Source organism: Mustela putorius, unplaced genomic scaffold (assembly GCF_011764305.1).
Source record: "Mustela putorius furo isolate JIRA1106 unplaced genomic scaffold, ASM1176430v1.1 tig00003845_pilon_pilon_pilon, whole genome shotgun sequence".
Lineage (NCBI taxonomy): Eukaryota > Metazoa > Chordata > Mammalia > Carnivora > Mustelidae > Mustela > Mustela putorius.
In genome coordinates, this window is record NW_025421998.1 from 83,397,447 (window position 1) to 83,412,000 (window position 14,554).

The 14,554-nt window shown below is 45.0% G+C and overlaps 1 protein-coding gene across 1 annotated transcript in view; it reads right to left on the bottom strand.

Annotated features, from left to right (window-relative positions):
- The window catches only part of RBM28 (RNA binding motif protein 28), a 30,400-nt gene extending 20,078 nt beyond the window's left edge, over positions 1–10,322 (bottom strand). The window contains exons 1-8 of the mRNA XM_004741827.3: positions 10,070–10,322; positions 5,189–5,347; positions 4,781–4,875; positions 4,314–4,389; positions 3,562–3,654; positions 2,729–2,800; positions 1,530–1,710; positions 1,218–1,360 (exon numbers count right to left, since the gene is read on the bottom strand). Coding sequence (XP_004741884.1) covers positions 1,218–1,360; positions 1,530–1,710; positions 2,729–2,800; positions 3,562–3,654; positions 4,314–4,389; positions 4,781–4,875; positions 5,189–5,347; positions 10,070–10,187 — 937 coding nt within the window. The 5' untranslated portion in view covers positions 10,188–10,322. The remainder of the gene's footprint in view (positions 1–1,217; positions 1,361–1,529; positions 1,711–2,728; positions 2,801–3,561; positions 3,655–4,313; positions 4,390–4,780; positions 4,876–5,188; positions 5,348–10,069) is intronic.
- Between the last annotated feature and the right edge of the window lie 4,232 nt (positions 10,323–14,554).

The window sequence follows — 14,554 nt, forward strand, 5'->3', positions numbered from 1 at the left end:
AAAGAAAAACAATGTTCTAAACAATAAACACTATATTCGACGTGTGTGTGCATGCACGTGTGTTTCCGCTTATAAAAGTATTACATAGATAGGTAAGAATCTTTTAACACTGGTTGTCTCTGGGGAGGGGCCCTAAGTGGCTGAGGACCTGGGTAAAAGGAAGACTCAATGTTTTTAAAAATAGACATATAGGGGCGCCAGGGTGGCTTAGTTGGTTAAGCATCTGCCTTTGGCTCAGGTCATGATCTCAGGGTCCTGGGGCTGAGTCCCACAACCTGCTCAGCAGGAAACCTGCTTCTCCCCTTCCCTCTGCCAGCATCTCTGCCTACTCATGCCCTCTCTTTCTCTGTCAAATAAACAAAAAAATCTTTAAAAAACAATAAAAAAAATAAAAATAGACATATATGCTTACATATACATAAATTTCTCAAATAATGTGAAAGAAACAGCTGTGGTTACTCTGAGAGATTCTCGGGGGGAGTGGAGAGGAACTTTTCTTTCTCTATGACATTCTCCTGCACTAGTCTTTTTAGTTTACTGCCATTATCATGAATTAGCCCAATAATTTTTTCAAAGTAGAGAATGATAAGAGATGAACCTGATTACTGAATGGTCGTAATCCCACCAATACAGAAGCTTCTTTAATGCTAAGGTGTCTACCATTCTCTCCTCATGGAAAAAGCTTACTTCCTCAGATTTTTTGTATGGCCAAGCCAACATGCCAGACTTAACCCTAAAGAACCAGTTATTGACCATTCCTCATTCTGTAATGACCTGCCGCCCTCAACAAATAAGTTGAGTTCATGTTCGACATTCTTTATAAAGAATGTTTGATGATTACAGTTTGTTTACAGTTTTACAAAATGCCCCAAGAGGTCCTTTAGCCCCATCTCAACTCGTCAGAGTTGGTTTAAAATCCACTTGATGTTAGGATACAATATCCTGTTTATCCAGTTTTTCATTCATCTTGGATAAGCAAGACAGAAGTACTACCTCGGCATTAAGCCAGGTTTTAAATTCGCTGAGAATTGTAACCCTCAAATACTATTCCAAATGTATTTAAAAGACAAAACAAAAACCTTGAGAAGGAATATAAAGGTATCCTTTTCAGCACTGAAACATAAATCTGACAGAACACCTTAGGGTCTATTTAAAAAGAGGCATGCACTGAACTGAAGCACATTTGCCAGTAACTGGTTTTAAATGCAAAGGCAAACCTTCGTCCTCTTGCTCTTCACTGCTGGTATCACTCTGAGCCAGTTCCTCTCCACCATCGATACTCTCTCTTTCCCCCAGGTCACTGTCGTCATCAGAAAGCTCCTCCTCACTGCTCTCGCCAGGCGCGGCCCTCCGGACTGCTCTGCAATGGCAACAGTTCAGCACTGAGGATCTGGGTTACTGGAGGGGTCTGTCCACTGTCACTACACACGTCACCTCCGCCATGAAGGGGGCAGGGAAGACATCACTGTCCCTCACAGAGACAAGCCTACATCTGCCTCTGTTGTCTCAGAACAAGCTGAGCTGCTTACCTCTTTTGAATTTCTGCAGGCTTGGTCACCCTTGTTTCTTCGTTCTCCTCCCTTTCCCTCTCCTCATCTTCTTCCTCTTCTGTGTCATCCTCTTCTCCCTCTTCCTCTTCCATATCCTTTTCTTCGCTGCCATTCTCTTTACCTAATTCCTGATGTTTAGGTTCAGGCCTCTTCTCCTCACCTACAAACAGAGATAAAGAAAGTTAGGTATTCATTTAGAATCCAAGATTAAAGGGCACCTGGGTGGCTCAGTGGGTTAATCATCTGCCTTCAGCTCAGGTCATGATCCCAGTGTCCTGGGATCGAGCCCTGCATTGGGCTCCCTGCTCTGCAGGGAGCCTGCTTCTCCCTCTCCAACTCCCTCTGCTGTGTTTCCTCTCTCACTGTGTCTCTCTCTGTCAAATAAATAAATAAAATCTTTAAAAAAATAAAAAAGAATCCAAAATTAACTTAACAACCCAAGTTCCCAGTTCCTTGACACTAGGACTAGGACCTTAACTATTTTTCTCAGTATTTTTCTTACTATATGTAAGAGAAAGTATGAGAGAAAAAAACAAAAACAACAACAAAACCCCTCATCACTAGACTCCCTGGAAGTCTGTCCCATTCATCAGAAGGTTGAAGGTTAATCAGGCTTTGAATGAGAGAAGTAGCAACTGAGCCTCCGCAAACAGTCTGTCATTGTGCACCACAGCCAGCACGATGCTCACCCAGGGGACCAGCCATGAACTGTCATCTTGGTGAGTTCTGTTCTCAGAGCTCCTGGTGGCTTAAAAGCCACCTGCTTTCTAAAAAACCCTCAAGTTTTAAGTTTCTCTATTCTTAATATTCCATCATTTTATGAGAAGTTGGGAAAGGACAGCCAGCAGAGGGGACAATGAACTCAGGTCCCACTCCTCATTCACATTCATACCCAGGATTGGGCTTAGACTCAAAAGACCCTATGTTTTGAGACCAGATCACCAGATGGTACAATATGAATCGACAAACAGCCCTGGGCTCACTTCTGAGCCCGCAGGAACTCGGAGCTTCTCTTAATTCTCAGTCTCATTCTTTCCATTAGTTTTGTGATTTTGGTACCTTTGACCCAGTATTCTTACTGACAAGCAGGTTCCCTTATAATTTTACTGTAGATAGAGCTGTTTCCATACCCACCTGAGGATATATAACCCCTCCTACCCAATACAACCACATCTCACCTGGGGCAGAGGCAGACTGTGTATTTTTATATTTATCCTTTGCCACAGCCCAATCCACAGCCACTGTCCGTCCTGGCAAACAGAAAAGTAGCATCAGAAAGGTCTTCCTCTTTTTAATGTCGCTTGTAAATGACTTCCTATTCATTGAATACCGTGACAGAACCAAAACAGACAAAAGAAACTGCTAATTCAGGGAATGCTGGTCCTGAAATAAAGCTCAGAGTTGCCTACCCTTGTTAACCCTTAAACTTTTTTTATCAATTTAAACAGTTATTTTGCCTTTCTACCACAGCCCCCACACCTGGGATAAGAGAGTAAAAAAGTTAAGAAAGAAAGAAAGAATGGGAACAGTGTTTCCAGTTAGACAAGTTTCTAATTAGACTAAGCAACAGCCAAAACAAGTGCTCTGGAATAATTTGCAATCTGCACAGAAGTTACAAAGTCTCCAAGCCAAGCCCTTCTTTAGAATCTAGTAAAGGAGCACAGCCAGTTCAACAGCCCACTGATGCTGACGGGTGCTGAAGAGGGACCACCACCAAGACAGAGAAACCTGCAAAACCTGCATCTATCAGTGATTATTTCAGGAACATTTTTTCATTAAGGATTTAAATGCACACTCATCACCCAAAGAGAAAAGCAAACAATGGTATATGTTCTTTCAAGTTTAACCCTAAGATCAAGCACTAGGAATATTTCACCACACAGTTTCTGTATTAGCAGTAAGACTCTCAATAATTCAAACACCTTTTTGAAAATGTAGAAAGTGGGTTACTGTGTTAATTCACAAAACAGCAGAAATATCTGGGTGAACAGTATGGGTACAGAAAACTTACCTTTTATCTCTTTCATGTTCATGCTTTTGAGAGCTTTTCCTGCTTCTAGAAGGTTTTTGAACTGGACAAAAGCAAAACCACGCATCTTTCCATCTGTGTGCAAATGTACAAAGAAGTTAGAGACAGCAGGTGGGGAGCCAACAAACACCAAGGACATTACAGCAACCTGGGCTGGCAAGATGACCCAAATCCTGCCAACAAGTCAGCTCCTTGCCCAGAGCAATAGCTTTTGTTCTCCTGCTGAGTATACCCTGACTCAAGCTTGAGGAGAAATGCATTTTCTCAAACTATCACTTGTCTTTTAAAATTTGTTCCGATCTAACTAAAAATGCCACTGGGGGCATAAGCATTATTTTTGAGTTTTTGCTATGTGTCAAGCACTGTGCCTCATACTTTATATATGTCATGTAATCGGGGGCTCACAAGGAGTATGACATGACCCTTGTATTTCTATTTTGTTTAAAAGATTTTATTTATTTGAGAGAGATAAAGAACACATGTGTGGTGGTGAGGAGGGGCAGAGGAAGAGGGACAAACAGACTCCATGTGTGAGCCCCACTTGGGGCTCTATCCCACAACCTTAAGATCATGACCTGAGCTGAAATCCAGAGATGAACACTCAACAGACTGATCCACCCAGATCCCCCTGTATTTCTATGTCAAATATCAGTTAGTTCAAGGGTGAAATGGAAAAACACCATTATGTTAAATAATCTTAACCTAATCCACAGCAAATGAAAGTTTGCCGGTACCTGGCTTCCGGGGAATGTTTACTTCCAGAACAGCTCCATACTGAGCAAATACTGTCTTCAAGTCATCTTCTGAACACTGATGCCACAAGTGAAAAGATATTATCACAAAAAATAAACATGAAACATCAAACATTAAATTAGCGCATTACAAAGAACTTGAATACTTTCACTCCTTTTTTACTTTTGAGACTAGGACATCAAACATTTCTAAACACAAAACACCTTGCTTTGGATCTAACAAAGAAGATAGATATCAAAGAGCTCTTCCCCTCCTCCCTCCCCAAAAGGAAGTCTCCTTTACACTTACAATCCTTAATTGTTTATACAGGCCCATTTTCTGTATCCAACAAGGCTAAGATTCAGGCCCAGAAGGAATTAGGTCCAATGATACTATCCTGGTGAGGAGCTCCACCAATCAGTACCAACAGCCTACAGAACAGGTAGTGTCAGTGCTCTCAGTTACTCACCTTAAAGCTCAGGTTCCGAATAATTAATCTGGCTTTCTTATCTGCTAGTTTGGGTTTTTTAGGTTTCAGCTCCTTCTTTGGGGGTTCTGAATTTTCTAAAAAATTAGAGGCAACAAAATAAGTCTGTGATCCAGTCTCATCCCTGATCACAGGAAAGAAGCTACTAGCAAAAAAAGAAGCTACCAGCATTTCCCAAGGGTTAAGTATGACAACACCCAGGAGCATCAGATTTCCAAAGTTTGAATTAAATAAAAGACAAAAATGGGTAATAAAACACATTAGATGATTTTGGACATCAAAAGGAAATTAAAGGAAGTTTTAAATTTAGAGGCTATCGCCCATCTCCCCTCTTCAAACTCCCCTTCCTCCCACCTGAGGGAAAATTCTCTTCAGTTACTAGAAACTCACCATTTTCCCCCTTTTCCTTGGACTTGTTCCTCTGTTTTTTCTTGGCAATAGTCACGTTGATCTTACAGCCTTCAAAGGTGGTAATCTCCTTGAGGGCCCTCTGAACATCTTCCAGCATAGAAAAAGTGACATAGCCAAAGCCTCGACATGCCTTACTCCCTGAACAATGAAGGGGGAGGGGGAGCACGGTTAGTCAAGAGCCCTAAAACACTAAATTCTCTCTTTAAAACCCAGTAAATTCTCAAAGTCCTAACCAGCAGATATACTGCCAGACCATCCTATTATCAGTTTGCCAAAATCCTCAGAAAAATAGAAACAAAGTTGGCATCAGTGGCCCCTTCTCCACTTTGTTCAGAAATTGTTAGGCTTCCTCTTCTAATCTGTTGTCTTCAGTGTTAGCTTGTCTTCCTCCTCCTTTCTTTTCTTTTTTTTTTTTTTTTAAGATTTTATTTATTTATTTGACAAACAGAGATCACAAGCAGGCAGAGAGAGAGAGAAAGGAGGAAGCAGGATGCCCGCCAAGCAGAGAACCCGATGCAGGGCTCGTTCCCAGGACCCCGGTACCACGACCCGAGCTGAAAGCAGAGGCCTTAAACCACGGAGCCACAAAGGCGTCCCCTTCCTCCTTTCTTGATAATCTTGAGAATACGGAAGATCCATGATACCCATTATAGCCCCAAAGAATAACTCATATCAAACAGAATGGGAACATACCAGAGAAGGTGGGAAAGGTAAGTACAGTAGCTTTGAGAACTGCAAGGCAATAATCAGCAGATCAGAAATGGATGCCTGAGGCCCTGACAAAAGAACCTCAATAAACAATAAGCATTGCTTCGGGAGCCTGCAGATACTATTACCATTATTACCAAGCCTTAGCAATCAATATCAAACTTAACCTGTCCAAAGTAGCTGTAAATCTCTTAGCTCACTTTCATCTTCAGAAGACACTAAGGTAGGTAAAGTGAATATTACCATCCCTTCTTTCCAAATGAATAATTTGAGATGGAGGAAAGTAAGTGAACTGGTTGGTATGCCAGGGTGTTAGTAGCTAAATTAATTCCTTATTACTGGCCTCATGTTCTTTCCATGGGACTCCACCAATATAAAGGCCACAGAGAAGAATATTTAGGACCAAGCATGAACAGTTGCAAATAAAAACTCGCCTTTGCCCTTTTGGGTATGCTTTTTTTGATTTAACATTTTTGTGTAGTAAAATTTTTAAGCCATCTACTGCATCGAAAAGGAAAAGACCAGGTAGTCTGCCTACGACCCAAAGAAGAAACACAGCTCACACGCTCTGCTTCTTTTTCAACTATACTCGGACCAACTTCAGGGTACAAGCCCTCAAACACAGGACGATGATCCACATAAATGGTTAAAGCTGATACTATGTACTAGGAAGGCATACTGTGATCTGGATATCAACGTTTTTCTCCTGGCACTCCTCACAAAAGCCTGCCCACTCACTGTCAGAAATCAGAACAAGAAAAATCAGGGCCCTTCCTGATCAGTACACTGAAATGTGAAGGAGTTCAGCAAGAAAATAAAAGCATTATCTCACAATAAATGCCATTCACTGTTCGCACAAAGCACTCTCATTCTACTTGAATCCTCACAACATCTTGTGAAATTGTTCCCATCTTCAAGAGGTTAACTGACGTGCCCAAGTCATCACTACTAAGACCTCCTTCCCATCCCAGTAAGTGTAACACTCCATCCAACACATCCTGACTATCTGGAGAGAAGAGCACATAGTCTTTTAAAAAGGAAACAGAGTTGTTTTGGGTTTTTTTGTTTGTTTGTTTGCTTGTTTGTTATATTTAGACCACATACATAAGACAAAAGGTAAGATTACACTTCAGTTATAGAGGACCCTAAAGAGAATTGCCATTCAATGCCTGTTCTTCCCTGGAACAGAACCACCAAGCACGGGACAGTAGTGTCTCTCAAAGTGTTCTGACAACCCACAGTAATGAATGTAACATATATACTCTTTATATAAAACCAAAGGGGTGCCTGGTTGCCTCAGTCAGTAGAGAATGTGATTCTATATTTTTTTAAGCTTTTATTTATTTATTTGAAAGACAGAGAAAGAGATCACAGGTAGGCAGAGCAGCAGGCAGAGAGAGAAAGGGAAGCAGGCTCCCTGCTGAGCAGAGAGCCCAATATGGGGCTCCATTCCAGGACCCTGAGATCATGACCTGAGCCGAAGGCAGAGGTTTAACCCACTGAGCCTTACAGGAGCCCCCGAGAATGCAATTCTTGATCTTGGGGCTGTAAGTTTGAGCCCCACATTGGGTGTATAGATTATTTAAAAACAAAATCCTTAGGGACACCTGGGCGACTCAGTTGGTTAAGCATATGCCTTCAGCTCAGGTCATGATCCTGGTTCTGGGATCAGTCCTACAAGGGGCTCCTTGCTTAGCAGGTAACCTGCTCGCTCGCTCGCTCTCTCTCTCTCTCTCTCTCTCTCTCTGACAAACAAATAAAATCCTTAAAAATAAATAAACAAATAAGAATCAAATAAAATCTTTTTTTAAAAAATATTTTATTTATTTATTTGACAGAGAGAAATCACAAGCAGGCAGAGAGGCAGGCGGAGAGAAGGAAGCAGGCTCCCTGCTGAGCAGAGAGCCGGACGTGGGGGCTCGATCCCAGGACCTAAGATCGCGACCTGAACTGAAGGCAGAGGTTTTAACCCACTGAGCCACCCAGGCGCCCCTCAAATAAAATGTTTTAAAAATTATAAATATGGGGTGCCTGGGTGGCTCAGTCATTACACGCCTGTCAGGTCATGATCCATGTCTTGGGATGGAGCCCCCTGTCGGGCTCCCTGCTGAGAGGGAAACCTGCTTCTCTCTCTCTCCCACTACCCCTGCCTGTATTCTCTCTCTCATTCTCTCTCTCTCTGTCAAATAAATAAATAAATAAATAATCCTTTTTGAAAATTATAAATATTAATCCTTTACCATATATACATATATTTTATCTTTGAAAAAATTCTTGTCATGACCCACTCAAAACCCACTAACAGTAATGATCTGCAGTTTAAGAAACACGGCTGTAGAGCACTCCCCTTCTCTCACACACCCATATCTATACCTAAAATGACAAAGAACCAGGCTCGTGTCATGGCCTGTATGGCAGCCAGAGCCATGGGGACAATCCCAACTCTAGCCTCTGTCATTAACAAAATAGGAGCTAGCAACGGAGGGATTATTAGCACACAGTTAGCGTGTCTGCTCGCACACTCAGATACCATGCAGGGAAACAGGAGTCCACAAGATGCCAGTTCCCTTCAGTTGTTCTGCTGAAAAGCAAAGAAGCGGCTGCCTTCAGAGACAGCCTGATGACTTAGAAGGGAGCTAAATAAAACATCAGGTGCCTATCTCGAGTGTCCCTTGAAGTCTAAGTGAGAGGAAGGAATGCTTCTCTACAATTAAAATCCTTACAGTCCTTCCTCATTGCCAACCCTTTCTCACAGTGATGCAATGAGCATCGCACAGAGTATGAGGCATACAGCAGGATTACACTTTTGGCTTAAGCCAAAAGCCTTGGGAATAGGACCCGACTCTTCTTTTTCTCATACCCTACATCTGATCCATCAGCAAATTGGTTCTACCTTCAAAAATATCCATATTCCAATCCCTTTCTACCACCTCCACTGTACCATCCTGGTCCAACACCATAATTTCTCACCTGGATTATTGCAAAAGCCCACTATTTGGTCTCCCTGCTTCTGTCCTATTCTCCAACGGCAGCCTCAGAATCTTTAATCCAGATCATACTTACTGCTCCCTATTCAGTTTCTCACCTCACAGTAAAAGCCAAAGTCCTTGCAATGGCCCGTAAGTCCTCCACGATCTGGTCCCTTAGAATCTCATCTCCTATTTCTCTTACCTCCACTCACTCTGGTCACCCTGCTCTCCCTGCCAGTCCTTCCATATACCAGTAGTCCTCTTCAGTATTCCTGAGCTTGCTGTTTCCTCTGCTTAGCCTTCTCCTCCTCCTGAAGAGACACATGTTCCCTCCCTCACCTCCATGAGGCCTTCCCTGGCTTCTCCATCGATAGAAAACTGCCATTCCTCACTCCTCTACGACCCCCACCCCACATGCCCTTACAGAGACTCCTCATCCTTCTTCGTGACTTATTTTCCTCCTTAGTATTTACCACCATTACCACTCTATATTTTGCTTGTTTAATTGGATGTCTTCCCCATCTTGCAGACTTAAGAGCAACTTTTTTGGCTTGGTTTGGGTGCACTGCTGCATCCTCAGGACCTACAACAGTGCCTACTGCACAGCAGGCCTTCAAAAAATATCTCAATGAATGAATGGGTAAATGTGTAACATACTGGTTAGGAGCTCCGGGTCGGGTGACCAAATTCTGGGTCCACTACGTACAAGCTGTACGAACTTCAACTGAACTTATCAAATTTTCCCCAAGCCCCAGATTCCGGTCTGTAAAATGGGGTTCAGACTCTCCACCCCAAGACTGTTGGGGAAAACTAAATGCGATTAACACGTGCGGAATTCTGCACCGTGCCTGGCAATCAGCTGACTCTCAATACGCCTCACCGATGTTACTAAATGTTAACTGTATTAAATATTAAATGTTAACACTGTTACCAAATAAGATACCGTATGTGAGCGCCCCCCAGAAAACGGAAAGCGCTATGGAACCCTGAGGCAATGCCTTGACGGTGAGAAATGTCAGCCTCATCCAGAACCGAGTCCTTCTAGAAAAGAAACTCCATTCCCAGCCCCTTCTCCCCGGAGCGGGTCAAGAACTCCACGGCTTGCTGAAGTCTGGGAGGGTGTCCTCGCGCGGACCCTGCTCCCAGGAACCCCAGCCCCGTCCTCCACAGCCCCGCCCCCTACCTTTCTCAGTCACCACGAAGCACTGCTTCACCGGCCCCACCTGACTGAACAGCTCCTCCAGCTGCTCACTGCGGGCGGAGGGCGGCAGGCGGCCCACAAACAGGGTCAGCCCGGCCATGAGGCCGGGGGACGGAGGCGCGCGAGATCACGAGCGAATCGGGGCCTCGCACGCGAGGCAAGAATCGGGCTTTGGCAGGCCAACCACGCCAAGCGGCCCGGAGATTCCGGAAGTGCTCGCTGCTCAAAAGAGTCCGGAGGAAAACAGGGTGGGGAGGGGGAAAAAGCGTTCCGGAATGGGGGAGGGGCCGTTCTGCCCGGGGGCGGAGCTTCTTGAGCGGGGCTCCACCCCTAATCCCAGCACGGTCCCTCCCGTCCCTATCGCCCCCCCCCGGGGGGGGCCACTGTAGGAGACTGGCATCCTAGCTCCTACCTAGTTTAAGATCTCATTTCCAGGAGATGATCCCAGAGTGCGACGGCGGGCAGAGGAAGTCGTTTTTTGCTCGGGGTCTCACCCAGGATCTGACACATACTGGATATTTAATAAGTACTTTTTTCGGTTCCACCAAAGACACCCAGTTTACGTGTATAAAGTGGAAACAGAACGCACGTAGATGCGTATATCACACATATTCTCAGAGAATGAGACATCTGTCACACTATACAGTGCCTGTAACAGTGTGCAAATTACAGCTATTAAAGCACACGCAGACACAGATCATACACAATCATTCTTCCAATAAATATTTACTGAGCGCCTACTATGTGCCAGGCACATAGTGGAGTTTCTTTTCTAGAAGGACTCGGTTCTGGTGAGCTAAAACAAGACAAGATTCCCTACTCTCATGGAGAATGAAGTCTAGTGGGGGTAGACAGACATTCATTTTAAAAACTTACAAATAAATCATAGCAGGCACCCTACAGGATAACAGAACACACCCAAAGCAAACATAACATACAGACACTGGATGCAGGTCCTCCCAGAAACAGGAGAAAACCTTCCCTCGGGTCAGCTTATCAGACAGACCCAAGGCTGAGGGATGTCACCCACCAGCAGGAGATCTGGGTGCTCCTGGAACCTGGAAGGCAGAGACCATTAGCCATTCCACTGGGTTCAGGAACTGACCTGGTGCAAGACTGAAGCACCTTGGAAGGGTTCCAGCTGAGAAAAGCTCCAATGCACTTTTTTATTTTAAAAGATTTTATTTATTTATTTGACAGAGAGCGAGAGAGAGATCACAAGTAGGCAGAGGCAGGCAGAGGGGGAGGAGGAAGTAGGCTCCCTGCTGAGCAGAGAGCCTCATTGGGGGTTCAATCCCAGGAGGCTGAGATCATGACCTTAGCTGAAGGCAGAGGCTTAACCCACTGAGCAACCCAGGCACCCCATCAATGCACTTTTAAAATAACTTATCAATACTATAACCTGAAAATTCAGAAAGTACAAAAGGTACAGTGAAAAGTAAGTTTCTGCTTCTCTTCAAAACCCATTTGCTTTTGATACATTTTGGATGGAAGGGATGGCTGGGTGACAGTAACGGGGGGGGGCAGAACACAACATCAGATTTATGAAACCCTAGTCCAAGTATATAATGTATGCTCAAAAGAAAACACTAGTTATTTTTACACACATAACTCAAGAGAGCAAGTACTGAAATACAAAACAGATTTTTAAGGCTATGGGGTTAATCCTATCCAGGATAAACAGAGACAAGTAGACAAAGGAAGTGGGATGGGTCATTTGAATAAAGTTGGTTTGGGATTCCACATTCCTCCTCTTTTTTTCTCCTCCTCTCCTGCCCCCTCACCACTTTAGAAATCAAAATTATATCCCCAAAAACTTAACTGCAAGCTTTGGGGCTCTAAGTATAGGCGGCCTTCCCAGTGCTGGGTGCAGCATATCCAGGAAAAGAACCCTAAGAATGCTGTTCCAACACCCCTTTGGGATGCCCCTACTCTGCTGTTTAAAATACTTGTCACTCAGACCTTCCTTAAAGAACAAAACAAAACTGTGTGCCTCTGCCCATCAGGGGGCAGCAGCCACCCACAATGCAGAGGAATTCTGTACCCCTAGGAGTAGATAATAATGCTGCTGACCCTTTCTACACTTCCGGAGTTTCAGACCTGGGCGGGGGTGGGGCGGGGGGAGCGTGTGCATCTCAGACTCCCAACCTCAACCTCAGCCCTGTCCCCTCCTATCTCTGCACATCAGGGAGACCACATGGTGCTTCAGTCAGGAATATTTGCTCATCCATCTCCCCAGGACACACGCAGGGTTCTTTATTAAATAGCGGGAGTTGTGGTCCCCTGCACCACATCAGCAACGTGGCTTCCAGGGGAAATAAACTGTAGGCTTCTCCCTCATCCATCACTGTGCAGGAGCCCGGGAAGGAAGGAAGAGAGGCCTGGGCTGTGCTCTCTCCCAGCCAGCCTCTCCCAGGCCCCATCCCTCAAGTCCCACTCCCCCTTGCAAGTAAAACCTTCTTATTATACCACTTACGTCTGTGCTTAGCACTTCTCACAACTGTAGTTAATGCTATTGTAATTATTCATATGATTTGTTCTTTATTTTTTTTTAAGATTTTATTTTTAAGTTGGGGCGCCTGGGTGGCTCAGTGGGTTAAGATTTTATTTTCTTTTTAAAGATTTTTTATTTATTTGGCAGAAAGAGAGAGATCACAAGTAGGCAGAGAGGCAGGTAGAGAGAGAGGGGAAAGCAGGCTCCCCACTGAGCAGAGAGCCCCATGCGGGGCTTGATCTCAAGACCCTGAGATCGATCACGGAAGGCAGAGGCTTAACCCACTGAGCCACCCAGGTGCCCCAAGATTTTATTTTTAAGTTATTTCTAGACCCAACATGGGGCTCGAACTTACAACCTCAAAACCAAGAGTCATATGCTCTACCGACTGAGCTAGCCTGGTGCCCCTATTTGATTAGTGCTTCAGTGTCTGCGTTCCTCCCAAAGACCTTCAAATTCATACGTTCAGGGCTGGTGTCTGCCTCGTCCACCTCTCTCTGCTCAGCACCTAGCATACGGTAAGCATTCCATAAAGTGTTTTAAAGAGATTGAGTGACTGTGGATGAATGACTTTGTCACTCCATCCCCTGAAGTACTAAGAACTGGGATTGAAGGGTGTGTGCATTAGGATATACCTGGGCTCCTCTGGGAAACCTGCTTTGGGTAAGGGCCAAGGCATGGGACAAAAGGGAAGGGTTGTTTCACCAAAGTCTTGGCCTCTTTATAGTCAAAGTGCTGAAGTAATCCTTGCAGAGGAAAACCAAAGAAGTGTTGGAGTTGGTGAGCACTGAGCTGTCTTCCTCCCCCCACACTTCCCCATCTCATCAGCCCCATTCACAGCTTCTAGACAGAAAAGGAGTTTGTGTATGATTGTGTGTGTGAGGGAGAGAGAGACAGACACACATGCCGACAGACTGACTCAGGGCATGTGGGGTTTGGACTGCCCGGTTGTGCATGAAGCCAGGTCCCCTGGTGAGGAAAACGATTGAGCCAGCTGATAAGCATTAGGGCGAGGAAGAGGGAGCCAAGAGGAGTTGGGTGTGAGCAGAGGCAGATGGAAGGGTTGGTGGGGGGAGAAAAGGAGCCATTTTTTCCAAGCAGCAAGAATCCCTTCCATGATACAAAGCAGCTCCAATGCTGGGTCTGCTACAGCCACTATGACACCAGTGAGAAATGCCTATAATTAGGAGGCTGGCAGTTCCCTGGGCCTCAGCCCAGAGTGACGATGCAGCAAGAATTTCTGAGCCAGGCTGAGCCAGGTGATGGAGGAGACACAGTCAAAAAACCACTCCAGTTCCATTCCTCAGTGGCTCCTGTCTCACTGAGCTCCTTACCATGACCCTCACTCTCTCCAAACATCACTGACTCTTCCTCCTTCCGAGGTCCAAGACCCTGGACCATCTTCTCAGGCAAGACAGATCTTCACGTGCAAGGAGAACAGTGCTCTAATTCTTCCACTAGTGCATGGACCTAGTCTGGTGAGGCCCCACGCCTCAGGGCCTCCCTGCCTGCTTTCCTCTTGACTCCCCCTGCCTCCCTTCTCCAATCCCCATGAGCTGATGGGAAGACTTGGGAGAAAAACCACTTCTATTCCTGTTTTTTCATTTCAAGCCTGGGATGTTGTGCCCCTGTCGGTTTTCCTGTGACATGCAAGACATCTGCCAAAACACTGCCAAATTTTTATTTCCAAACCTAATCTACAACCCTGTTTTAGTGCCATTCTGAACTTAATTGCATTTTAGCCAAATGACGAATGCACACCCCAGAGCTCAGAGCCAAATGCTCTGGACAAGGGAGAGGTTCCAAGGTCCCCGGAGGCCTGGGTCTCTGCATTGTGAACTCTGCTTTGGTGGGTAGATTGGGGCCAGGGTTTGGAGGAAGATAGGCTCCCGTTAGGGAGGATCTGCACCATTGGAGATGAGTGCAGGGAAAGAGGCCTTGTAAGTCCAACCTTGAAGAGGCCTTGTTGGTAG